The sequence below is a fragment of the Mobula hypostoma genome, chromosome 1 (assembly GCF_963921235.1).
Source record: "Mobula hypostoma chromosome 1, sMobHyp1.1, whole genome shotgun sequence".
NCBI classification, from domain to species: Eukaryota; Metazoa; Chordata; class Chondrichthyes; order Myliobatiformes; family Myliobatidae; genus Mobula; species Mobula hypostoma.
In genome coordinates this window covers 129975729-130001463 of record NC_086097.1, presented here as the reverse complement: position 1 = coordinate 130001463, position 25735 = coordinate 129975729, and the positions used below count along the sequence as shown (strand labels likewise).

Sequence of the window (25735 nt, the reverse complement as noted above, 5' to 3'; positions counted from 1 at the left end):
AGGTTCCCTAAACCTGTTATCCTTGCCTTTTATTATGACAGGAACATACTTACTCTATACTCACAAAATTTCACTTTTGAAGGCCTTCTTCAAGTACGTCTTTGCCAGGAAACAACCTGACCCAATCCACACTTTCCAGGTCCTTCCTGATATCATTAAAATTGGCCTTTCTCCAATTTAGAATCTCAACCTGAGACTAGACATATTCTTTTCCATAATAGCTTGAAACCAATGGCAAAGCTTTCCCCTACACAAACTTCTGTCACCTGCCTGGTCTCATTCCCTAATAGATCTAGTATTGCACTCTCTGTAGTTGGGATTTCTATATACTGATTAAGGGAATTTTCCTGAATGCATTTGACAAACTCTTTACCATCTACCCTTTCATAGTATGGGAGTCCAGGTCAATGTGTGGAAAGTTAAAATCACCTGCTATCACAACCTCTATGTTACTTGTAACGGTCTTTGATCTCTCTACAAATTTGCTCCTCTAAATCCTGTGTACTCTTGGGTAGTCCATAATATAATCCTATTAACATGATCATCCCTTTCTTATTCCTCAGTTCTCTCCATAAAGCCTCACCAGACAAGCTCTCCAGTCTGTCCTGACTGAGTACTGCCATGACATTTTACCTGACTAGTAATGCTATGCTTCCTCCTTTTATCCCTCCATCTCTGTCACATTTAAAACAATGGAAACCCAGAACACTGAGCTGTCAGTTCTGCCACTCCTGCAACCAAGTCTCACTCATGGCAACAATGTCAAAATTCCACATGCTGATCCATGCTCTGGCCCATCCGCCTTTTCTACAATACTCCTTCCGTTGAAATATACGAAGCTCAGAACATTAGTCCCAGTATGCTCAGTCTTTTGATCCCTGACTTTGTAGGTAGGCTTAACAAGATCTTTCCCTGTAATCACTTCACTATCTATTCTGATGTTCTGGTTCCCATCCCACTGCAACTCTGGTTTAACCTGCCCCCGCCCCACCTCCCCTCCCCTCCCCACTATGCAACACTGGCAAATTTTTCCTCTCAGAAATTAGTCCCCCTCCAGTTCAGGTGTAAACTGTCCTTTCTGTATAGGTCACATCTTCCCTGGAAGAGGGTTCAGTGATCCAAAAATCTGAAGCCCTCCCTCCTGCACCAACTCCTTAGCCATGTGTTAAACTATATGATCTTCCTATTTCTAGCCTCACTAGCATGTGGCACAGGTAGCAATCCTGAGATCACAACCCTGGAGATCCTGTCCTTTAACTTAGCTCCTAACTTTCCCAACTCACTTTTCAGGACCTCGCCACCCATCCTACCCATGCCATTGGTACTGTCTGGGACCACGACCTCTGGCTGCTCACCCTCCCTCTTAAGAATGCTGTGGACTTGATCCGAGATATCCCTGACCCTAGCATCCAGGAACCACCCTGGAATCTTGTTCTCATCCACAGGATCTCCTTTCTGTTCCCCTAACCAATGAATCCTCTATCAGTACAGCTTGTCTCTTCTCTTAGCTTCCCTCTCAGTCAGGCTCAGTGTCAGAGGCATGCTTGCTGCAGCTTTTCTCTGGTAGGTTGTTTCCTGCAGCAGTATCTAAAGCAGTATATTTATTGTTGAGGGGAACGGCCACAGGGGTCCTCTGCACTGGCTGTCTATTCTTTTTCCCTCTGCTGACAGTCACTCAGGTATCTGCCTCCAGCAAATTAGGAGTCACTACCTCCCTGTAGCTTCTATCTGTCACCTCCTTATCCTTCTCTATGAGCTGAAGGTTGTCAAGCTGCAGCTCCGGTTCCTTAACACGGAATCTGCAGCTGGATGCATTTCTTGCAGACGTAGTTTTGAGGGACACTGGAGGTCTCCCTACCTTCCCACATCCCACAAGAGGACCTACCAGTATTCTGTCTGGCATCCCCAATGCTCTAAATGTGCAATAAGGAATATAGAAAGAATAAATAACAAAAAAGATCTACCTATGGCCTAGCCTCTCTTCTGCAAAGCTTTCATGAAACAAAACCTCAACTCCCCACTCCAGCACTGGCCCACTCACACATTGGGGCTTCCACGATAACCACTCCATCTAAACCTAATTTTTTTTTATTTGTCCTTGCCAAGTGCCTAATTTTGCGCAATCCAATGTCTCCTTGGGACTGTGGCACACAAAATATGCCGACTGTCCCATTCGCTTCTTTTAAACTCTTCCTCCAAGCAACTTGGTGTCTCCTTGGGACTATGGCACTCAAAAACATGCCAATCGCCCCCACTTACTCCGTTTAAACTCTCTCTACCTCCAAGCAATCTAATGTCTCCTCATGTTTAGGACTGAGGTGCCAAAACCCGTGGAATTCTCTACCACAAAAGGTTGCAGTGGCTAAGTCACCAAATATATTTAAGGAGAAGTATTCAAGATACAAAAGATACCAAAAAGTATGGAGAAAGAGCTGGAATTTGATATTGAGATAGAAAATCAGTCAGAATGATTTTGAAAGACCAACTGGGTGTCTTCTGCTCCTATTTTTCTCTGTAATTGTTTTGTTTTATTATCAAGCAATAAACATGTTCCTATCAGGCGTTAGTTTTGTTTTGTTCAAATTATGTGTAGAAAACTTACAATGAAGTAAAGTTGATAAAACTGAGTCAGATCCAGGAAGAAATTCTGTGACTGAACAATGCATCACCTTTGCCATTTCATGAGATTCTCATAAAGCTTACACATCTCACAGACTGGCTATTTGAATGTCTAATTTGGATTCTAATACACTCTTAACAGTCTGCCAAATTGAATGCTCTGAGTGGAGAGAATGACAGACTCAATTGTAGATTTGAATTCAGAATTATTTTCCTTTCATATATGCTGGCTGAAATATATAAAAGACTTGGTAAAGATCACCTTGAAACTTCTGGCAATATTTTTAAAAATGCAGCTACTTCATTAATATCCTTCAGGGAAGTGAAACTTTATCCATCCTGGGACTAACTGTGACTCTAATCCTGGATCCTAGAATCAAAGAAATATCCACCACATAACGAAACTCTTTAACCCATATAATACAATGGATTTTAGATTAATCCCACTGCCTGGCTCTTGGTCCCTCACCCTGTAGTTTATAGCTCTAGGAAGTCAAAGTTAAGGTTACTGTGATGTGCATCAGTATATGTATGCACAGGTACAATGAAAATCTTACTTGTAGCAGCATCATAGGTACATAGAATTAGAGACACACATTCACACAAAAAAATTATACAAGATAAAACAAAAGTCATACTTTAAAAAATCCATTGTAGTGCAAAGTGGTCATAGTGTTGCAATGCTGAGTTACTGATCGTGCAGCGTGGTGCATGTATAGAATAGGTGAAGGGAAGTAGATATTCTTGAACATGCTGGTGTGGGACTTTTGTACCATATGTCTGATGGTAGCTGCAAGATGATGGCATGGCCTGAAAAGTGTAACCTTTTATGATGACAGATGTTGCCTTCTTGGGATAACATCTTGTGTAGATATTACCAATTATACTTAACTGTGTTTTTTTCAAATCCAGAGGGGGCTTCTGCCTCTAATATCCTCCAAATAGTGAGTTCCAGATCCATACCACTCATTGAGGAAAAAATATCCCTGCCTAACCAGGTATTTTGTTTGGTTTATATTGTCACATAGTGTACAGTGCAACTGTCTTGGGCACATGTAAAAAAAATTATGTAAAGTGAAGAAATAATGAAAAGTTTCTAAATATCAAAAAAATTACTATAAAGAGCAGTAAACAGTAAAAAAAATCTAAATCAAATTAGCATTTGGTATGACCATCCTTTACCATTAAAACTCTATTAATTCTGTTATGTACAAATGTACACTGTTGTGCAGTTTTATAAGAAAATTGACTGGTAGGTTGTTCCAAGTATCTTGGAGATCTTGCCACAGTTCTGCAGACTTTGGCTGTCTTGCAGGTTTCTTTCTCTCCAGATAATCTCAGACAGCCTCGATGATGTTGAGATCTGGGATCTGTTGTAGAACTCCTTGTTCTTCTTTTCGTTGAAGTTAGTTCTTTATGACTTTGGCCATGTGTTTGGTGTCATTGTCCTGCTGCAGAATGAAACTGAGACCAATCAGAGCCCCCTCCACACCCCCCGATGTTATTGCATGATGGATGAAAATCTGCTTGTACTTCTCAGTTTTGAGGATTCCATTAACTCTGACCCGATCACCAACTCCGGAGGGGAGGCAGGGATCCTCCACTGTGCTTCACTGATGGCTGTAGCCACTCATCCATGTAGTGTTCTCCAGCTTTTCTACAGAAAAACTGCCTCCTGTTTGAGCCAAAAATGTCAAATTTTGACTCGTCAGTCCAGAGCACTTGCTGCCATTGTTCAGCACATCAGTCTTAATTTGGTGCATAGGTGAGTCTCTTAGCTTTGTTTCCACTTGACAGGAATGGCTTTCTCGCAACAGCTTTTCCATGAAGACCACTTCTGACAGGACTTCTCTGGGCTGTAGAGGGGTGTACTTGAGTTCCTGTGGTTTCTGAGTTCAGTGCTGATAGCAGTGATAGACATTTTCTGATTTGATGACTCTCTTATCTCCTGCACTCAGTTTCTGGTTCTCATCCTTGCCTGTTTCCTTGTGCTTCTTCAGGAGAGTTTAGACAGCACATATTGAAACTCCTGTTTGCCATGAAATTTCTGCTTGGGAGGGACCTTGCTAATACAAGATGACCACCTTCTGTCTTGTTGCTGTGCTTACTCTTGCCGTGGTGTAAGGATTGATGGTTTAAAGGTTAAACTGTCACATCTGCCACACCCTCACCTTTTAGTTTGGTTGTCCTTCACCCAGATTGATTCCTTCTATGTGTATTTCTGTTTCAGTTAATCAATTTAGCTCATTCAACTCATTATGTCTTTGATCATTAGCACCTATTGGTTATCTTTGTTTAATCATACACTGGACTATTTACCTACAAAGTAATCAAGTTTTTATTTGAAATGTGGTCTATTACTTAATGTTACATGTTTGAACAAAATACCAAAATTTCTCTCACATTTAATCTTTTGGAAAATGAATGTTTGGACATGTAAAATTTGCTCTTTTCTTCTGACACAGAATGCAGAAAACAAAAAATAAATATCTAAAACAAAATTTATATTAAAAAATCTAGGGTGCCTAAAACTTTTGCACAGTATTATATACTGAAATAGAATTAAAAGCTTTTGATTGCGTGCCATCAGACAGATTATTCCATACACAAGTACCTTAAGGTTGTAAAAATGTAAACAGAGTATAGAATATGTTGTTATAGTTACAGAGAAAGTGCTGTGCAAATAGATAAAATGCAAGTTTCCAGCAATGTAGATTGAGAGATTAAAAATTCATCTTTTAGCATCTAAGAGGTCTGATACAGAGCCGATAGTAGCAGTCCGTGAGCCTGGTGGTACGTGTTCTCAAGGTTTTGTATCTTCTGCCCAATGAGATAATAGGTAATTTGGTAAACTGGTTCATTATTATCACATGTACCAAGCTACAGTGAAAACCTTGTCTTGCATACCATCCATTCATACCAATCAATTCATTGCAGCAGTGCATTGAAATAGTACAAGGTAAAAAAATAGCAGAGTGCAGAATGAAGTGTTACAATTACATAAAAAGTGGACAATAAGATGCAAGGTCATAGCAAGTTAGACTGAGATCAAGCATCCAATCTATTGTACTCAAGATCTGTGCAATAGTCTTATAACAACACAATAGATGTTTTCCTTGAATCTGGTGGAATATGCTTCAGGCTTTTGTATCTTCTTTCCAATGAAAGGGGGGGAGGAAAGAATGACTGGGGTAAAGGTATCTTTGATATTGCCGGCTGCTTTACTGAGGCAGCAAGAAGTGTAAACAGAGTCTATGGAGGGGAGGCTGGTTTCCATAATGTGCTAAACTGTGACCACAACACTCAGCAGTTTATTTGTGATCACAGTTGCCATATTCGGGTAGAATGCTTTTTACGGTCCATTGATTAAAATATGTGGGCGTCAAAGGAGACATGCCACGTTTCTTGAGCCTTTTGAGGAAGCAGAGGAAGCAGAGTTTTGAGCTTTCTTGGCCATGGCATCAACATGGTTAGACCAAGGCAAGCAATTGGTGATGTTCACTCCTAGGAACTTGACTCCCTCAACCCTCTCAACTTAGGAGCATGTACGCTGCCCCACTTTCTGTAATCAATGACTAGCTTGTTTGCTTTGCTGACATTAAGGGAAAGGTTGTTGTCACTGCACCATGGCACCAAGCTCTCTGTTTCCTTCATGTACTCTGATTCATTGTTATTTGAGATATGGCCCACTACAGTGTTGTCATCTGCAAACTTATAGATGGAATAAGAGCAGAATCTGGCTACACAGTTATGAGTCCCATAGGGAGTAGAGAAGGGGGCTGAGGATGTAGCCTTCTGGAACCACAGTGTTGAGAATGATTGTGGTGGAGGTGTCCTGACTGATTTGCGGTCTGTGAGTCAGACAGTCAAGGGTCCAGTTGAAAGGGATGTGTTGAGTCCAAGGTCTAAGAGCTTGGAGGTGAGTTTGCTTGAATGAAGAGAGGGGAAAAGAAAGAATGACTGGGGTAGAAGGAGTCTTTGATTATGTTTTATATTGAGTGTTCCCAAGGCAGTAGAAGGTCTAGACAGGGTCAATGGAGGGGTGGTTGGTTTGTGTGATGGACTAGGCTATGTTCATAACTCTCTGCAATTTCTTAAAATCTTGGGCATAGCATTTGCCATACCAAGCTGCGAATCTTACAGAACAGTGCAGCACAAGAACCGGCCCTTTGGCTCACAATATCTGCACCAACCATGATGTCAGTTTAAGCTGCCTGATTAAGGTCTCTAGCCCTCCATTTCCCGCTTGTTCATACTTCTTTCTAAGTGCTTTTTAAACTACATGTAAATGTAAATCTGCATAAGGTCAGTATCTTAGGACACCCTTTGCCCAGCATGGGCCTCCCATAATCTTATGGATCTCAGTTAGTCCTTTTCAAATACAACACTGTCAACCTGGTAACCAGGCAATGTCCTTGTGTATCTTCTTGACACCCTCACTTGTGTTACCACATTCCCTCTGTAAAGTGCTGACCAGAACTGCATAAACTCCTCTCATTTTATCTTCCTGCAATTACATAGAGCCTTAGTAAGGCCAGAACTGGAGTACTGTGTACAATTTTGGTCCTCTCTCCTAAGAGAGCTGTACATACTAAACCAGAATGCCAGAATGATTTACCAGAATGATTACTGGAATGAGAAAACATTGAGTTGGTTGACCCAATTTGTTCTTGTAAGTTGAAAGCTGACCTCTTTGAAGCATGCAAAATAGTTTGGCAGCTTTACAAGGTAGGTGTGAGGAGAATGTGTGCTCTGCTAAAGAGATTGTAACTACCGATTACAGTCCATTAATGACTGAGATTTGTTAACTGAGAGCATGGTGGGCCTTTGGGATTTTCTATTTGGAGACATTGTAGAATCTCAAGTTCAAAATGGAGTTTGGATTTCTAGCTATTAAAGGAATCAAAAGAGAAAGGAAAATGGTGCTTGAGGAGGGGCTTGGCACTGATCATGTCGAATGATGACTCAGATTTGAGGAGCCTAAAAGCCTGCATTTCCCACTTCTTATGTTCGATTGTTCTTAGCGAATGTTTTATACAGTTCAAGTGCATTCTACAAGGCAACAGTGCTTCAAGTTGCTATTTTTTTCAGGGAAAAGGCAAAAAATATCTATTTATAGTTCTCTCCAGCAGAAACGGTACAAATAAATAGGACAGCTGCACCATGTTGCAATGACCAGGACAAGGACATTTGATGGTCAGCATATTACCTGATGTTAAACCTTCAATCCCTGCTGTTTTCTGAGTCAGTTAGCCAGCAGCAAGGACTAGGAAATTTACAGTAAACTTTGCTTCTGTGTGAATTTTGCAGATTCCAAATAAAATGATGACTCGTTATTTTGAATGGGAAGTCTAAACAGAAGTGCTGCGAAGCTGTCGGATGTAATTGCAGTCTATTGTAAAACCTTAAAGAAATATTGTTAAAAGAGGCACTGATTTATGTAAGCCAAATATTGGGTATATTTAATTAATCGTTCACACTGCTGGTGTGAATACTTGGTCCCTGTAGTATCTGTGCTGTTGAAAAGTTTGAAATTTTTGAGTTAATTTTCCTAATTTAGACTTGTCTGGTGCCTTTCACTACTGCAGGGGTCCCAAGCCTTCTTCAGCCAAAGATGGTTCTGTAGGAAACATGGCCACTGCTAGTGCATAGCATGATCCCAGAGGGAGTAATGAGCAAATGAGCAAGTAATCTATTTGCTCCAGGGACACTGTTGCCCAAGCCATCAGTTTTAACTGTTGTACACTTCAGGATGGTGTCATGGGGCTATAATATTCACTTGAAAGTGGAGTGGGTCTTGGTTTCACTGCATAGCCAAAAGATGGCACCTCAGACTGTGCAGCATTTCCTCAGTACTGCTCTGGCATTTCAGCTTTAATTTGTGCATGATACTCTATATTGCAGCCAATGTTTCTTAATTGTGAGACCTTTCCTTTCTCCTACCATTTCAACTGGGGGAGGGGGGCTTGGTAAGATGCATTCATGGCAGTTAGTTTCACTTAGTGTGTTCAGAAAATCATATTACATGGAAACAGGCCCATCAGCCCAAGTGGCCCAGGCCAACCAAGATACCCCAAAGCATGCTGGTCCCATTTGCTAGAGTTTGGCCCGTAACCTTCTAACCCTTTCCAACTATCTTTTAAAAGTTTTTATGGTAGCTGCCTCAATCACTTCCTGCAGCAGATGGTTCCACATCGACACCATCCTTTGTGTAAAAAAAAACATTGCCCCTCTAGTTCATGATTCCCCAACTCTGGTGGAAAAAGACTGAGTGTATACGTTCTAGCCCTATCATGATCTCATTCACATCCATAAGATCTTCTAGGTTCTAAGAAGTCAAGTCCTAGCCTGTCCAACCTCTCCTTATAAGTATGTCCTTCGAGTCCTCCAGGCATCATTGTAAATCTTTTCTGCATTCTTTCCAGTGTAGTAACATCTTTTCTATAGGAGGGCAACCAAAACTAAAAACATTACTCCAAGTGTAGCCTTACCAGTGGCTTGTACAACTGTACCACAGCTTCCAAACATTTATACTCAAAGCCCTGGTTTAAAAGGTTCAGTGTGTCAAAAGCTTTCCTCATCCCACTTTCTAACTGTGACTCGGCTTTGTGAACAATTTACTTGTATTCCAAAGTCCCTCTGTTCTACAGTACTCTCCAGGGTCCTCCTGTTCGCTATGAAAGTCCTAATTGGATTTGACTTTCCAAAATGGAACACCTCACATTTATCCAAATTAAGCTCATTTGCCATTTCTTCGCCTACTTATTTAGCTGTTCAAGATCCCCTGTAATTTTTGATGACCTGCTTCATTCTCCCCTATACCACCTATTGTCATGTTGTCTGGAAACTTACTAATCATGCTCTGTAAATTCTTATCCAAATCATTGATATAAATGACAAACAACAATTGGCTCGACACTGACCCCTGAGGCAAACCACTAGAGACAGGCACCCAGTCTAAGAAACAACTGCCTCCCATTGCCCGCTACTTTCTATCATCAATCCAATTGTGCATCCAATCAGCCAGCTCTTCCTGGATTACATGTGATCTGACCTTCCAGAACAGACAATCATGTGAAACCATTTCAAAGGCCTTATTGGTCCACATCTTCTGCACTGCCCTCATCAGCTTTTTTGGTACCTCATTAAAAACCTTAGTCTAATTCCCAAGATGTGATTTCCCATGCACAAAGCCATGCTGTCTACCCACAATTAGTCCTTGTCTTTCCAGATATATGTATATCTTATCCTCCAGAATCCTTTCCATTAGCTGGCCTATCACAGATGTTAGACCTACTGACCTGTAGTTCCCAAGTTTTTCTTTGCGTATCTTCTTAAATAAAGGCACAGAATTTACTATCCTCCACTCTGCCAGTATCTCGCCTGCGACTAGCAATAATGTAGGTATCTCAACCAGGGTGACTGCAGTTTCTTCTCTAGTCATCTAAAGTGTTCTTGGATAAACCTAATCAGGTCCCAGAGATTTGTCGACCTTCATACCTTTCAAAGTATTCAGCACCACCTCTACAGTAAAGCAGACTATCCCCAAGACCTCCCCATTTACCTTTCCTTGTTCCAAACTCTTTATGCCTTTCTCCATGGTAAAAACAGAGGGCAACTATTCATGAAAGACCTTGCCCACCTCCATTGGCTTCACACAAAGGTGTCCTCTTTGGTCTTTGAGGGGCCCTATTCTCCTTCTAGTCACCCTTTTTTCCTCAATATACTTAAAATCTCTTTTGATTTTCCTTAACCTTCTCTACCAAAGTTTCCTCACACCCTCTTTTTGCTCTCCTTCATTCTTCTAATTCCTGGGGACTAGTTGGGGAGCTTTGGTACAACCCCAAAAATGTGATCTTCCCCTTCTCATGCCTCAGCATCTTTCGTAAAGCCGCAGTGGATTTTTCTTCAGTAATTTCATCTCTAGCCACAAATACAACTTCCCCTCCTCTCTTTCCTCTGCCTCTATCCTGCCTGAAGCACCTGTACCCTGGAACATTAAGCTATCAGTCCTGTCCCTTCCTTAGAAATGTTACTGTACTGACTATAATATCTCAGACTCAAGTAGCAATCCAAGCCCTTGGTTCTTCCACCTTACTTGTCAGATCTCTTGCATTGAAATAAGTGCAACTTAATCCAATAGATGTTCCTTGCTCCAGGCCATTCACGTCTGTCATGTCTATTAAACATGCTGTTATTTTCTCCTATATCACTTTCCAGCCTCTCATTTGCTTCCCTAATGCTTGAGAACCCACCTATCATCTATGAATAAATCTTGTCAAAACTAGCTGGAAGTTGTACGATGTTCTTCATTGTGTGACTTTTTTTTAAATTGATGCATATTTGGAGATCTGGGCATCACTGGCTTGTCTACTATTTATGGGCCATCTCCTGATAAGGTGATGGTGAGCCACCTTTTAAACCACTCTTACCCTTCTGGTGAAGGTTCTCCCGTGATACTGTGGGGAAGGGAGCCTCAGGATATAGATCCAACCAGGACTGTGATACTTGCAAGTCAGGATGGTGTGCTATTTGGAGGAGCCCATGCAGTTGGTGGTGGTGCTGCCCATGTGTTCCTTGGTGATGGAGGTCACTGATTTTGGAGGTGCTGTCTGAGTCGATTCAAGAATTTTAACACACTACAACCACTGTATGCCATTGATAATGCTAATTAATATTTAGGAAGAGGAAGAGGTCAATCAAATGGCTGTTTTTCAGTCAAGATGTCAAGCTTCTTTAATATTCAAACCACACTCTTCCGGGCCAGTAGAGGATATTTCATCACACTCCTCTCTTCTGTGTTTTAGATGGTGCAAAGACTTCGGTATATGAGAAACAAGCTACTTGCCATAGGATACGCAGCTTCTGCACCTGCTCTAGAAACCATAATAATTATGTGGCTGTACCAATTCAGTTCCTAGTTAAAAGTGTCACCTCCAAGAATGTTGATGGTGGAACTCAATTGTAGTCATGCTTTTGAATGTCATGGGAAGGTGGCTACCCATTCTGACAGAGGTTATCATTTCCTGGTATCAATGGAACTTGCCACTTATCAGCCTATGCTTTAGTGTTGCTTTGGTCTTGCTGAAAGTAGGAATGGGTTACTTCATTTGCTAGAGAGTTACAAATGGAACTGCACCTTGTGCAATCAACATTAAACATTCCCATTGACTACCTGATTGTAGGTGAGTTAATGATGAAACAACGGAAGAGTACTGGGCCCAGGGCATAACCTTTGTTTTGCAGCTCATATGCACAAACACAGCAGGATAGAACAAAGTGGTAAACTGAACCATATACTGTAGACAATGGGATTTCCACATTGGAAGCCCAGTTTCAGCTGAGTTTCAGAAAACATTGTCAAATTCTGGGCTGAATTTAGATAACTTTGGAATGAAAAGAACTGTGGTTACATAATACCTTTTTGACTTCTGACAGGAAGGCCCTAAAGACCTGTTGCAGTGTAGAAAACATGGCAACCAATTGTAGGGAAACACTGACGAGCAACACTGATTATCACCAGATAGTCTGCTTTACCCTTCTGGCTCACCCCCATCCCCTCTCGAAATCTGTTACATTTTCAAATCCCCTAAGGCACTGATTTTGTTAATGATACAATTAAAATTTCTTTGATGTTCTTGAGACAGCTAGGATGGTATGCTTACTGGTACCCAGCTGGCTGTGGTAGAATGTATTTGAAGAGCTAATTGGCTTTGTAGACTTGACAGATATAACTGAGTTTTTTTTTGTAAATTCTGAGAGGTAATTTATAAGCCGTGTATAAATTAGTTCATTAATTTTGTCTCAAAATACTCACAACAATGAGTTAACAATGGTTTACAACTGCAACAGATTTCTTAAATGAGAAGGCGTACCAATAGGTTCAAGGACAGTTTCTATCCTGTTGTTTTAAGACTCTTAAATGGATCTTTTATAAGATAAAAATGAACTTTTGATCTCTCAGTCCAACTCACCATGGCCCTTGCACTTTATTTGTCCTACATTTTCTCTGCATTTTTAAAATTTACTTTAAAAAATTTTGTATGGAATGCTCGGTCTGGATAGCATGCAGACGAAAGCTCTTCACTGTTACATGCAATTACCGGAGAACTAGGGGGAATCCTAATGCTTGTGTGCTATCTAATCATCCAGTGTAGTTAACATTGTGAGTGGTGGCTGTGGCTCAGTTCACAGCATATCTATAAAAGCTTGTGGGGTTTAGTCCAGCACTCCAGTGTTGGCCTGAAAGAGCAGGAGGATAATGCATTTGGTCCGCACTCAGTGGCCCAGATTTTCAAGATAAAAGCTTCTGTATCTAGCAGATTTTAAGCACTTTACCGAGTGCAAGTGCAGGAATGCCAAGCACAGACTAAAATGCAGCTTCCTGCTTTAAACTGATCTCTGGACACCTGGGCTGAAACAGCGGACTGGTCAACTCATCATGGAGTCCTCCAACGCAATACATCCGCAGGTCTCCCACATTCCAGACTGGGTGAAACCTGTTTTAAAAGCGGCAGCTTCAATGAAATGAATGAAAAGCAATATCAGAATCTTTAAGTTCATTTGTCATTGAGTTTAATAGTTTTGTGAACTTTTTAATATTAATTTCTCACCTACGAGGATCTCCAAATGTGCAGGATGTCAAAGCTGGGCATTTTCAGATAGTCAAGGGGTCGGTGTTGAGACCACTTCTTTTAAAGTTGTATGTCAATGACTTGGATGATGGAGTTGATGTTTTTGTGGCCAAGTTGCGGAAGTAGATAGGTGGAGGGCCAAGAAGTGTTGAGGAAGCAGGGAGGCTGCAGAAGGACTTGGACAGATAAAAAAATGAGCAAACAAGTGGTAAGTGGAATACTATTCAGGGAAGTATATGGACATACTCTTTGGTAGAAGGAATAAAAGCACAGACTATTTTCTAAATGGAGAGAAAATTCAAAAATTCCAAGTGCAAAGAGACTTGGGAATACAGGAGGTGTACTTCTCACTAGAAGATAATTGGCCTGATGGTGGTCTTCTGAAGTGGTTTGATGAAGGAGACGTTGAGAAATTGCTTTCAGCATAGAGGAGAGATTGGATGCAGTAGCTATGGTAGTGACTAATAGTCTGAGTATAGAATTCAGAAGAATTTTTTTTTCCTCCCAGAATGCAAGAACACAGAATTCATGACACAAGTACCTACAGAAGTGCTTAATCGGATGTAAGATGGATCAGGTTAATCTTTCCTTGGCACTTGGATTGCTTGACAGGCTGATTGTAGATGGATAGAGGAAGTTAATAAAGAGTTGAAAAGGAGGAACTAAATGTAAAAAAAAATGAAAACTAAATCAGTATTTGTTCTAACAAAAGTCACAGACCTGTTTCCTTAACTGTTTCTCTTTCCATTGATGCTGCCTGAACTGATGAGAGCTTCTAGCATTTTCTGTTTTTATTTTAGAATTCCATCATCTGCAGTTTTAAAAAAAAATTCTACAATTATCAATCTGCTGGATTGTGTGGCTGCTGAAGAGCAATTCCGATGGTTTAATTTTACATTTCAACCCCATATGGCAGGTGGATGATATCTTGGGAGAAGACAGTGACAATGAAAGTGAGACTGAGAAGGAAGAGAAGGTGAAGGAGCAGGTTGAACAGCCCCAAGAGGAGGTGCAAAAGCAAGAAGAGCTGAGACCAGAACCTGGAGCAACAGAAAGTGTGAAGACCGAAATGGAAACAAGGCCAAAATCATCATCCAGTGAAGGAAGCTTGACGGGCAGAGTTCTTAGGTAAGGTTGCACCTTGTTCTTGCTTCAGAAATCACATTTATTATCACTGACTGCTGAGATGTGCTATTTGTTGTTCTGCAGAAGAAGTACAGTGCAAAGACGTAAAAATTATTATAAATTACAAAAATAAATAGTGCCCAGAAAAGGAATATTGAGGTAGTATTTGTGGGTTCATAGACCATTCAGAAATTTGATGGTGGAGGGGGTGAGGCTGATTCTGAATCATTCATTGTGGGTCTTTGGACTCCTGTACTTTCTCCCTGATTGTGGTAACAAGAAAAGGCCATGTCCAGGGTGCCCTTTGAGGAAGGAGATATCGCCAACACTAATTGTGGCTTAAAAGCTTCCATCATATCAACCATTTGCTCAAAGTTTAATTTTGTCTTTGCTTTGAACCTCAGTAATTCTGATGAATGAATTCCTTAAAAGCTTCCACCAAACCTGCCACTTTATGAATTCGCAGAAGTGAAGTTTCACTTTGACTTTGAAGGCCATTGGTTCAGAGGCTACTGGTACCGAGGTTAAGTTTTGCACTCTTCGTAGCGTGTGTACTGTCCTGTGGAGTATACACTATACGGATTATGAGGTAAACCACTGATCTGTTCTTTGAAGTCAGTGAGACTGAATTTCAAAACGCATTTCAAAATACTCACATCACAACTTTGAGTGCTTAGTGCATAGAAAATAAAAAAAAACTTAAAGCAGGGGAATTTGCAGGATTGCAAAGAAAAATGCATGGAACTAATTGCCTTACAGCTTCAGAGACCCAGGTCTAATGCTGACCTCTGGCACTAACTATCTGGAGTGTGCAAGTTCTCCCTATGGCCAGGTGGATGATCTTAAGTGCTCCAGTTTACGTGCACATTTCAAAGGCATACATGTTGATGGGTTAATGATGTCCACATATCATTCCTGTCAATTTCTAACTCCGATGCCAGATTACTTTGTATACTGGGTTAATGTATCGGGAGCGGTTGATGGCTCTTGATCTGTACTCACTGGAGAGTAGAAGAATGAGGGGGGATCTCATTGAAACCTACCAAATATTGAAAGGCCTAGATAGAGTAAACACGAGGAGAATGTTCCCAATAGCGGCAGAGTGCAAGACCAGAGGGGACAGCCTGAAAATCACGGGAAGTCCTTTTAAAAAAGAGATGAAGAAGAATTTCTTTAGCCAGAGAGTGGTGAATCTATGGAATTCATTGCCACAGACGGCCGTGGAAGCCAAGTTATTGGGTATATCGAATGCAGAGGTTGATACATTCTTGATTAGTAAGGGATTCAAAAGTTATGGGGAAAAGGCAGAAGAATGGGATGGAGAAGGAAAATAAATCAGCCATGATTGAATGGTGGAATGACTCAGTCATGGACCAATGGCCTAATTCTGCTCCTATGTCTTAAGATTTTAATGGGCTGCTGTCAATTGCCCCTGGTATATAGGTAAGTGGTAGGATGTGCGTAAGTGTGGAGAATAGTTTACAGGGAAAATTGAAATTACAGGGAATCCTGTGAAAGCCAGCATAGACTTAAAGACCAAATGTCTACCTGACATTTGGAAATTGTAATTTTTACCAGATCAACAAAGCCACAGTAACCCAAGTCGATGGCCTCCTCTGCTGTAAAATTCCATGGGTCTAATGCACAAGGAGAGCCATGGAGTAAAAGCAAGCACACTGACCAAACTAATGGTCAATTGCCAGCATTCAGTGCATAAGAATTGGAATTGAGCAATAATTTCTGACCTTCATGTCAAAATTTCCATCTGTAAGTGAGTAAAAAGAAATCACCATTTTTCACCATCAGCGGGAATAAGAGTTTAATGTCTATTTTATTTTTAAGGAATGCTCAAAGATTAAATGTTATCAAAATCTTTAGAATGGAAGCTTTAAGTTTGAGATCTATACTTAGCTGTTGCCTAGCATATAGCAAAAAAAAACCATGGAAACAGATTTCATAGCATACCGTTATCTTTCTTGGATGAGACTTTCTGGAAAACATATTTACTTTTAAAATCACATATTCCCTTGCCAATACATTTCCTGTCATTAAATCTGTGGCTTCTTAAATCATTATTTTTGGAGTTCATAAACAAAAGAGTATAATTTTCTTATGCAAAAGGTGTAAAGTGTAAAGAACTGCCAGAGGAAGTGATTGTGTCAAGTATAGTAACAACTTTTAAAAGCCACTTAAATAGATACATCGATAGTCAAATATTTAGAAGGTTATGGGCCAAATGGCAGTATTTGAGTGGGCATGCTGATCAGTATGGACCTGTTAGGCGGAAGAGCCTGCTCCCATGTTGTATGACTCTATTTTTCAATAAGTACCTTTTAATGGGAGGGTTGGTTGTGGATAAATGTGTGAGCTGATTTATTATTACAAGGAATTTACTTTAAATGTAGAGATCTTTAAGAATCCCAGCACAGATGAAATGGACTGAATGCTGTACTCCTTCTGTTGTAGCATTTCTAATCCAAGACCAAACTGGTTAATTTCCACTGGAAATAAGTGAAACTTCAAAGTACAGTCCATCCAGGTTATAAATGTTTTGAGACCACTCGTTGCTGGGCTAAATGATTCGAAGTTTTCTACTGTGTTTCCATTATTAACATCTTAATTGTTGCACTGTTATTATCTATGCATGAACAATGCACTGTAATATTTTAGTGGTGCATACATTTGGTGAGCCTCTGTTTTTCAAAGGCACAATACCAAATAAAAATGTGGAAACATCCAGTACGTCATATAGCATCATTGAAAGAGAAAGAGTCAATGTTTCTGGTCTGAAACTTTTCATCAGAATTGAGAATGAGAGAGTACTTATTAATTTTCACTTGCAGGGAACATGAAAGAAGTATAGATAAAACAAATGGAGTAGATTTGGTAGGGTGAGACCAAATAGGCTAATGTGACAGTTAATTGGCAGATTAACCTTTTTGTTCAGCCAGTGTAATGTGTTGCAAATGATAAAGCTGTGGGACATACCTAGCATGTCAGACTTCACAAACTGAAAGAAGAGAAACTGAGCCAAAATACTGTGGGAGGATACAGACCAAGAGAGACTGAAGAATTTAACTTTCCACCCATCCTCTTATCCTGCAACTTAAGACATGCCTTTCTTGTAATTTTTCAACTTCTCTTGATATTAAATTCCCCTTCTATATCAACAATGTCAGGCCAATTGAATTTTTGTGATTTTAGCTCCATTCATGTAAGATTCCCAGATTCATAATCTGTTCCCACGAAGATAATTGTTTCTCAAAAGTTTCTAAATTTTCCATTGTATTTCAATAATAAATTGCTTAAGTAACTATTTTGCAATTTCACTATGATTTCTGCCTAAGTTCTAGCTGAAAGCCTTTATGGCAACAATATTACCTTTAATTTGAAACTAGATTCAAAATCCCTTAAAATTACTTCTGTGAAAAATGGAAGTTGGCTAATGGAGTAAAAGTGACATCAATCCACACTTAAACTGCAGAGTTTTAATGTTGGTACTGGGTAATCAGAACGATAAAATACTTGTTTCTAATGTTTCTCATTTCAACTGAGAGATTGTTGACCAATGATCAATCAGAATCAGATTTATTATCAGAGACTTAAATAATATGAATTTCATTGTTTTGTGGCAGAAGTACAGTGCAAAGACACAAAATTACTATAAATTTTAAAAATAAATAAATTGTTCAAACAAAGAGGAATAACGACACGGTGTTCATGGACCTTTCCAAAATCTGATGAAGGAGGGGAAGAAGCTGTTCCTATATTATTGAGTGGACATCTTAGTGATGGATACCACCTCCTTGAAGTGCTGTCTTATTGAAGCACTAGCCCCCCCCCCCCCCCATTTCTCGTGTATGTTTTCTTTGTATTGTATTATGGACAGGAGCTTTTGTTTCTGAAAGTTGCTGTAAGTAATGATCAAATTCAAAACCTCGGCAGTGGTGACTATTTTCATATGTATAAGTACAGTGGAGTACAGATACTTTGGAAACTTTGCTTGCAGTGGGCATGTAGATTCATACAGAACATATCATTCATAAATTACACAAGACAGAAAAGAATAGAGTGCAAAATAACACACACAAAATGCTGGAGGAACTCAGCTAGTCAGGCAGCATCTATAGGTTTAGGGTTGTGCAGGTCAGTTCAAGAACCTAATGGATGTAGAAATGTAGCTGTTCCTGAACATGGTGGTGTGGGTTTGCTCTTGTCACAATATCAAAATCAAAGAAGGTCAGGTAGCACCTGGGGAAGTAGGACGGAGAGAAAACAAGAGAGAAAGGTATGCTGCTCCTGTATGCCTCAAACACTCTCTTCTTGACGCATTGCACAACAGCCAGTGCAGTATATTTGTTGCCTTGAAATGGGGACTTGAGAACTAGCCAGCTTAACTCATTCTCTTCATGACATCAGGAAAATTGTGACACCTCCAAAGACAAGAGTCTGCATAAGAATTGCACAAAAAAGCTGTTTCTGGTGATGCAGGCTAAGGGAACTGATTAAGGGCTTAAAAAAGGAAGCACTGAAAATACACTGCAGGTTAGGGAGGTTGTCAGTGCTAATGCTGTTATTGACAGAAAATTGCACCTCTGTCCTCCTCTCACTCTTACCCTGTCACCTTGAGCTCCTCCCCTCCCTACGTACCTCCTGCATCTCTCCCCATTCTCTTTTAACTCCTCCCCACTTCTCTCCCTCCTCTCCTAGTCCCAAACCTTCCTCCTCCCCTTCCCTTACCCTCTCTTTCTCTCCTCTGCACTCTCTATGCTTTCTGATCTGTCTGGTATTCTCTGTATTTTTTCTTTGATCTTGGACCTGTATATTAAGCACCAAAAGAGACATATTCTTAAATATGAATGGTACAGTTAGAAAATATTGCTGTGCTTTAGGACGTATTTGATAAAAACATTTGCATGCAACAGTTCCTATATTTTTTGCTGGAAAGAAATATATGCAGTTTGTTTTACAGCAACTAATTAAGTATTTTGAGTGAAAATATTGTTACTTAAATGTTTGTATAATAAAGTACTGCAAGTGCTTTTGACCTCATTTTTAATTATTATGAATCTTTGCAGATTGATTATAATGATGTACCATTCTTAGACAAGGTTAATTGAGGTTTATTGATTCTAGCTTCTCTTTGCCAGTAATCACCAAAGTTACATGTAATCAAAACATGCTTATCTTCTAAAGTATTTCTCTGTACTGCAAAGATCAAAGACTTTGTTCCCTCTCTATCTCCCCCTGCACATATTACTTTCTTTTGTTTCAAGATTTGATCCAATGTAATCCAAATATGTTTATGTACTGTTTGTTGAGCACCTCTGCTCCATCCACCAAAAGCAGAACTTCCTGGTGGCCAACCATTTTCATTCCTATTCCCATACTCATTCCGACATGTTGGTCCATGACCACCTTTTTTGCCATGATGAGACCGCTCTCAGGGTTGAGGAGCAACCGCCACAATAGTCTCAACCTGATTGCATGAATATTGATTTCTCCTTCCGGTAATTTTTTCCAGTCCTGAAGAAGGCTCTTGGTCTGAAAAGTTGACTGTTCATTCATTTCCATGGCTGCTGTTTGACATGCTGAGTTCCTCCAGCATGTTGTGTGTGTTGCCCTGGTTTCCAGCATCTGCAGAATCACTTGTGTTTATGATTTGCTGCTCCACTGTAAAAGTATGCCTGTCCTGAAGAAGTTTAAATCGTCTCTTCAATGGGAGTTCAGTGAAACTGTTTCTCACTGCTTCCCTTCTGTGATCTTTGCTGCACTCCGACTCTTCGACCATGTACTCACCCAGACTTGCTAATACGACCTTACCCTCCCTGGAAGCTTGTCTTGTTCCACATGGCTTCCAGCTCAGTGTTCAGGAGCCACAGAGGATGCCGAGTACCCATGTTTGATCGACTGCTTCTCCTGCCGCCTCTCAAATCTACACACTACCCTCTTGGTTATGCGGAGATACCTGCAGGCTATGTCACAGTCTCTTTCACAGCCTTGGGCCTCTTTCTCCTCTAACTGTCATGGATCTCCCTGACAGTTCGACCTCTGCTGGATCCACACCTTCAATCACCAGTTCTTCACCTTTCTCATGTCCAGGAGGATGGGAAAATCTCCTGTCTCCAGACCATGAATCCTGCCTCCTCCATCTCTGGTTCTGATGGGCCTGGACCCCTCCGGACTGCAGATCCTGCCTTCTCCAGCTCCATTTCCGATGGCCCTACATACTTGCAGACCATGGATACCATCGTCATAATCTGCGGCTCTATGACGCCAGGTGCCTCCAGACCACATATCCCACCACCTCCAACTCCAGCTCTAATGACCCGGAAGCTTTCATACTGTGAATTATGTAGCCTCTAGCTCTGGACCTCAGCTGCCACCATCCCCAGGAGATCTTCCCCATTGGTGATTAGCCCCTGGGCTTCCTTTCCTCCATCATCACTCTCCAACCCTGGGTTTCTCAGGCTACCGTGTCAACTCTTGGGTTCTCTGAACCTCCATCTTCCTCCCACCCTACCTTCCCTCTGTACCCTCACACTACCCTCTGATGCCATCAACTCTTCTCTATTTCCTCCTCTAATCCACGTCTTCACCATTCCCTCCGACCTAAAAGCTCTCCACTTCTCTCTCAACAAAAGACCAAACCAGTTCTCCTCTAACACCACCCTCCTCCATCTGGCAGAACTGGTCCTCGCCCTCAAAAGTTTCTCACAACTCTTCCTGTGCTACATTGACGATTGCATTGGTGATGCCTCCTGCACCCATGTTGAGCTCATCAATTTCATCAATTTTGCCTCCAACTTCCACCCTGCCCTTCAATTCACTTGCTCCATTTCTGACACCTCTCACCCCTTTCTCAATCTCTCTCTCTCCATCTCTGGAGCCAAACTGTCTGTCGACATCTTTTATAAGCCTTCTGATCCCCATGAAGATTATACTCTTCGCACCCTGTCTCCTGTAAAAATGCTGTTCTGTATTCTCAGTTCTTTCGTCTAATTATACCTCTTCCCACCCTGTAAAAACTTTGTTAACCTTGTTAAAACCTTTTTATCAGTTCCTTTGCCTTCGCCGCATCTGTTCTCAGGATGAAGCTTTTCTTTCCAGGACATCAGAGATGTCTTCCTTCTTCAAAGAATGCGGTTTTGCTTCCTCCACCATTGATGCTGCCCTCACCTGTATCTCCTCCACTTCCCGGACATCCGCGCTCACCCTGTCTTCCTGCTGCCTTAACAGGGGTAGAGTTCCTCTTGTCCTCACCTACTACCAATCGCATGAGCCTCCGCAACTTCCACCATCTTCAACAGGATCCTACCACCAAACACATTTTACCCCCATCCCCAACTTTCCACTGGGATTTCACCCTCCATGATTCCCTTGTCTATTTGTCCCTCTCTATTAATCTCCCTCCTGGCACGTATCCCTGCAAGTGACAGAGGTAATGCATCTGTCCATTCACCTCCTTCCTCTTCTCCATTCAACACCCCAAACAGTCCTTCCTGGTGAGGCAAAAATTTCAACTGTGAATCTGTTGATTTTGTCTATTGTATCCAGTTCTCCTGATGCAGCCTCCTCCTCTAAATTGGTGAAACCTGATGTAAATTGGGAGACAGTTTTGTCAAACACCTCTGCTCCATCAACCAAAAGCAGAATTTCCCGGTAGCCAAACATTTTAATTCCCATTCCAACATGTCAACCCATGGCCTCTTTTGTTACAATGAGACCACTCTCAAGGTTGAGGAGCAACACCTCACATTCTTTTTAGGCAGCCTCCAACTTGGTGGCATGAATATGGATTTCTCCTTTCAGTAATTTTTTTCCTTCTTCCCTTTGCTTCTATTTCCCACTCTGCCCTCTTACCTCTTCTCACCTGTGCCCCCTCTCTTCCCTTTCTTCCATGGTCCACGCTCCTCTCCTATCAGATTCCTTCTTCTCCAGCCTTTTACCTTTCCTACCCACCTAGTTTCACCTGTTACCTTCCAGCTCGTCCTCCTTTTCTCTCCCACCGTTTTATTCTGGCGTTTCCCCACTTCCTTTCCAGCCCTGAAGCAAGGTTTCAGCCCAAAACATCAACTATTTGTTCATTTCCATTAACGCTGTGTGACCTGAATTCCTCCAGCATTTTGTGTGTATTTATAATCAGCTATTTGTTTCTAATAAAATAACTCACTCTTCATAATTAGTATTTAAAAAAAAATTAATGTGTCAGATATTTTACATTCAGGTTTTAATGGGAAAAAATATGAGCAGATTAATTTTTATTCATGCTTAATATTTAGTTTGGCATTTCTGTGTGCTAGTTTAACTAATTAACCTAGATATTGCTTGATGCTTTCCTTGAAGAATGCTGCCCATAAAATTCCAGTTGATCAAGAGAGAGGTCTATAGATTTTTGGATATTCAGGAAAATAATAGATGAAGGATTAAAACAGAAATAAATACTCCAAAAATCTAAATATCTGAACGCTGAGGTAAAAAAGAGCCACATTCTTTTTGAATGGCAGGGCAAACTCAATATATGATCTTCAAGGCATGGGCCTCCACTTTGAAATGACAATGAACACTGACAGTTGCGATATCATTATGTTGCAAGCATTTGATTGTTATCCTCATGTTCAAAATGCTTTGGTTTTATTTTAATTAACCATTGCCAATGTGTGACTTTAATGAAAACTCAAATGAGCTACTTCTGAGAGGTGGATTTAAAAGCAGTTGTTCAGGGATTAATTTTTTATAGTTTAATTGTAATGTATTGAACAGCAAACTTAAAATTGAATCGAATTTGAATTTTTAAAAAAGTATCAGAAACAGATATCACCCATTTTAAGATGGAATTGAGGATGTTGAACTAAACCCTCAACAATAAGGGTCTTGAATAAAAGGGGATAACTGCTCTCTCTTGCCCCATCTTTCCTACAACCAATGATCTCACTTTAAGGACTCTTTATCTCATTATCTCATATTGCTATTATATTTGCATTTGCACAGTTTGTTCCCTTCTGCACTCTGGTTGACCTTTTATTGATCCTGTTTACAGTTATGATTCTATAGATTTACTGAATATTCCCACAAGAAGATGAATCTCAGGGTTGTATATGGTGACGTATATGTACTTTGATAATAAAATTTACTTTGAACTTTGAGTAGCAGCATTTAAAATAATTGAATGTATTTAAGGCATATGTAGATTTTTGGTTAATAAGAGAGTCAAGTTTTATGGAGTAAAAATAAGCAAGTGGAGCTGAGGCCAAGATTTGTCATGAGTCATATGGTCTATTTCTACTTTTGTTTCTTAAATTCTTATAATAGAAATAATTCAGATGTTAAATCACATGTTAAAGATGAAGAGTGACCTGTTTAAGAGCGAGATGAGACAAAATATTCTTTCTCCATCAAAGGGAATCAAAGTCACTGAGGTAGTTAAATTCTTGATCAGGAAGGGGTGAGATTACCAAAGGTAGATGAATATGGAGTTGCAGCTACAATCAGATCTGTCATGGCCTAGCCAAACAGTGGAGTAGGCGCCAAGAGGCTAAGTGACTAATCTTGCTCCTACTTCATGCATTTGTATGTAATGGTGTTACTTAATGCTCTAGGCATTGATACTATGTCATATTAACAAAAGAACTGCAGGATAATTTGGTGTGATCACTGGCTTAATGTTAAAAGTAAGTATGCCTGAAGGGGTGATTCTGTTCTGCATCTATGTCCATTATATAACTTGCATCCATTCCATAATACACCCTTCTGACTAATCTGTCCCTAATTTCTGATGCTTCTTCTGGATTGTTTCCATACCAGGCGTCTAACAATTCTGTTTTGCGAAATAATTGCCATAACATTCATGGGCAAGAATATGCACCTATATGCAGCGTTCCCGTTAACACATTGGTACCTGCTCTACTCATTATAACTACACTTGAAACTGCATATATAGAATAACTTACCCAACAGTATTTATTATTTGAGCATCACTTGTGTGTTACTGTTTGGGTATTTTGATTTTCCTATACATAGGAAGCAGACATCGATGACAATGCTGGAATTTATTGTCCATCTCTCATTACTCCTGAACTGGGGAAGGCTGTTTAAGAGACAACCCTGGCACTGCTGAAGATGGCAAAAGAACAAAGACAGCTTTCCCTTTCATTTGTTTTTGATTTCTTGAGTATCATAAGAAAACTACAACATTAACAAACAAAAAGTAGTTCTAATGAAAGCATATGTGGTGTACAGTGACCCCACAACCAGAGCTACTGCCTTACACTTCCAGCAACAACAGATTCAATCCTGACCTCTAGCTCTGTCGTTGTAGAGTTTAACCATTTCCCTGTAACACCATGAGTTTTTCCTGGGGTCTCTAGTTTCCTTCCACATTTCAAAGTCACATTGATTCATAGGTTATTTGATTACTAAATTAGTGGTAGTTGAATCAGGGTGAAGTAATGAGTGTGTGTATGTGAGTAAATGTGCATGTAAGAAATGAATAGAAGAATGGGGTTGTTCTGAGTGCTAGCATAAACTCAGTGGGCTCAATGGCCTCTACTTCTAAAGTAACAAGATGTAAAATAAATTGTGAAAAACTGGCACCACAATATACTTACCAGCTCCTGCAGTTCATTTCATGTCATAGGTACTAAGTTATATTTCTGTGGTTAAAAATTGAGATGAAAAGAAAAAATGAATTAAAATTAAAAAAAATGTATATTTTTCATGGGAGAACAAATTAAAAAGAAGGACATAGCCTTTCATTGAAGAAGAAAAGATTGAAATAACATATTTCAAAACCTTGAAGTCCCAAAGAGCTTTGTATCCAGTGAAATCCTATTGAATTGGAGGTTCTAATTCATATACTATCTCCCAGTTTCTCAGAAAACACCAAAGCACTTCAGGCACAATGAGTCACATTGAAATGCGTTAACGTATTGAAAGCGGATGGGCTGGCTTTTCAGATTAGAGATCAAAATTATAAGAGAGGTCGAAAAAACTCTGGGGAAATCAAAGCAAACTGAACAGGAAAAGGAAGACTGTTGTAGGCAGAAACCATAGGTCCTCCAGCAATGCAGAGTGGATGTGTGAAAATTAATTAAAATGGTGCCTGATGCAAATCCTGTGTCTATATATGTGTGCATGAAAGAGAGAGAGAAAAACTGCAAATTAATTGGTAAATTTGGTTTATTATTGTCACGAAGTCACATGTACTGAAGGACAGTGAAAACTTGTCTTGCATGCTATCCATTCAGGTCATTTCATTGACAAGGAAAAATGATAACAAAACACAGAATACAATTTCACCGTTACAGAAAAAGTGTGGTGCAAGTATAAGGCCATAGCGGAATAGATTGTAAGGTCAC

The 25735-nt window shown here is 40.3% G+C and overlaps 1 protein-coding gene across 2 annotated transcripts in view; it reads left to right on the top strand.

Moving 5' to 3' along the window:
* Positions 1–25735, top strand: part of ctdp1 (CTD (carboxy-terminal domain, RNA polymerase II, polypeptide A) phosphatase, subunit 1) — a 362097-nt gene that overhangs the window by 216039 nt on the left and 120323 nt on the right. Inside the window, exon 13 of one of the 2 annotated variants that reach the window (XR_010018895.1) lies at positions 14170–14268. Coding sequence is in view for 1 of the 2 variants with exons in the window: in XM_063055679.1 (XP_062911749.1) it covers positions 14170–14381 (212 nt within the window). In the remaining variant the exon portion in view is untranslated. Of the gene's footprint in view, positions 1–14169; positions 14382–25735 lie in introns of those variants that run through there. The other variant, XM_063055679.1, reaches the window with a different exon arrangement.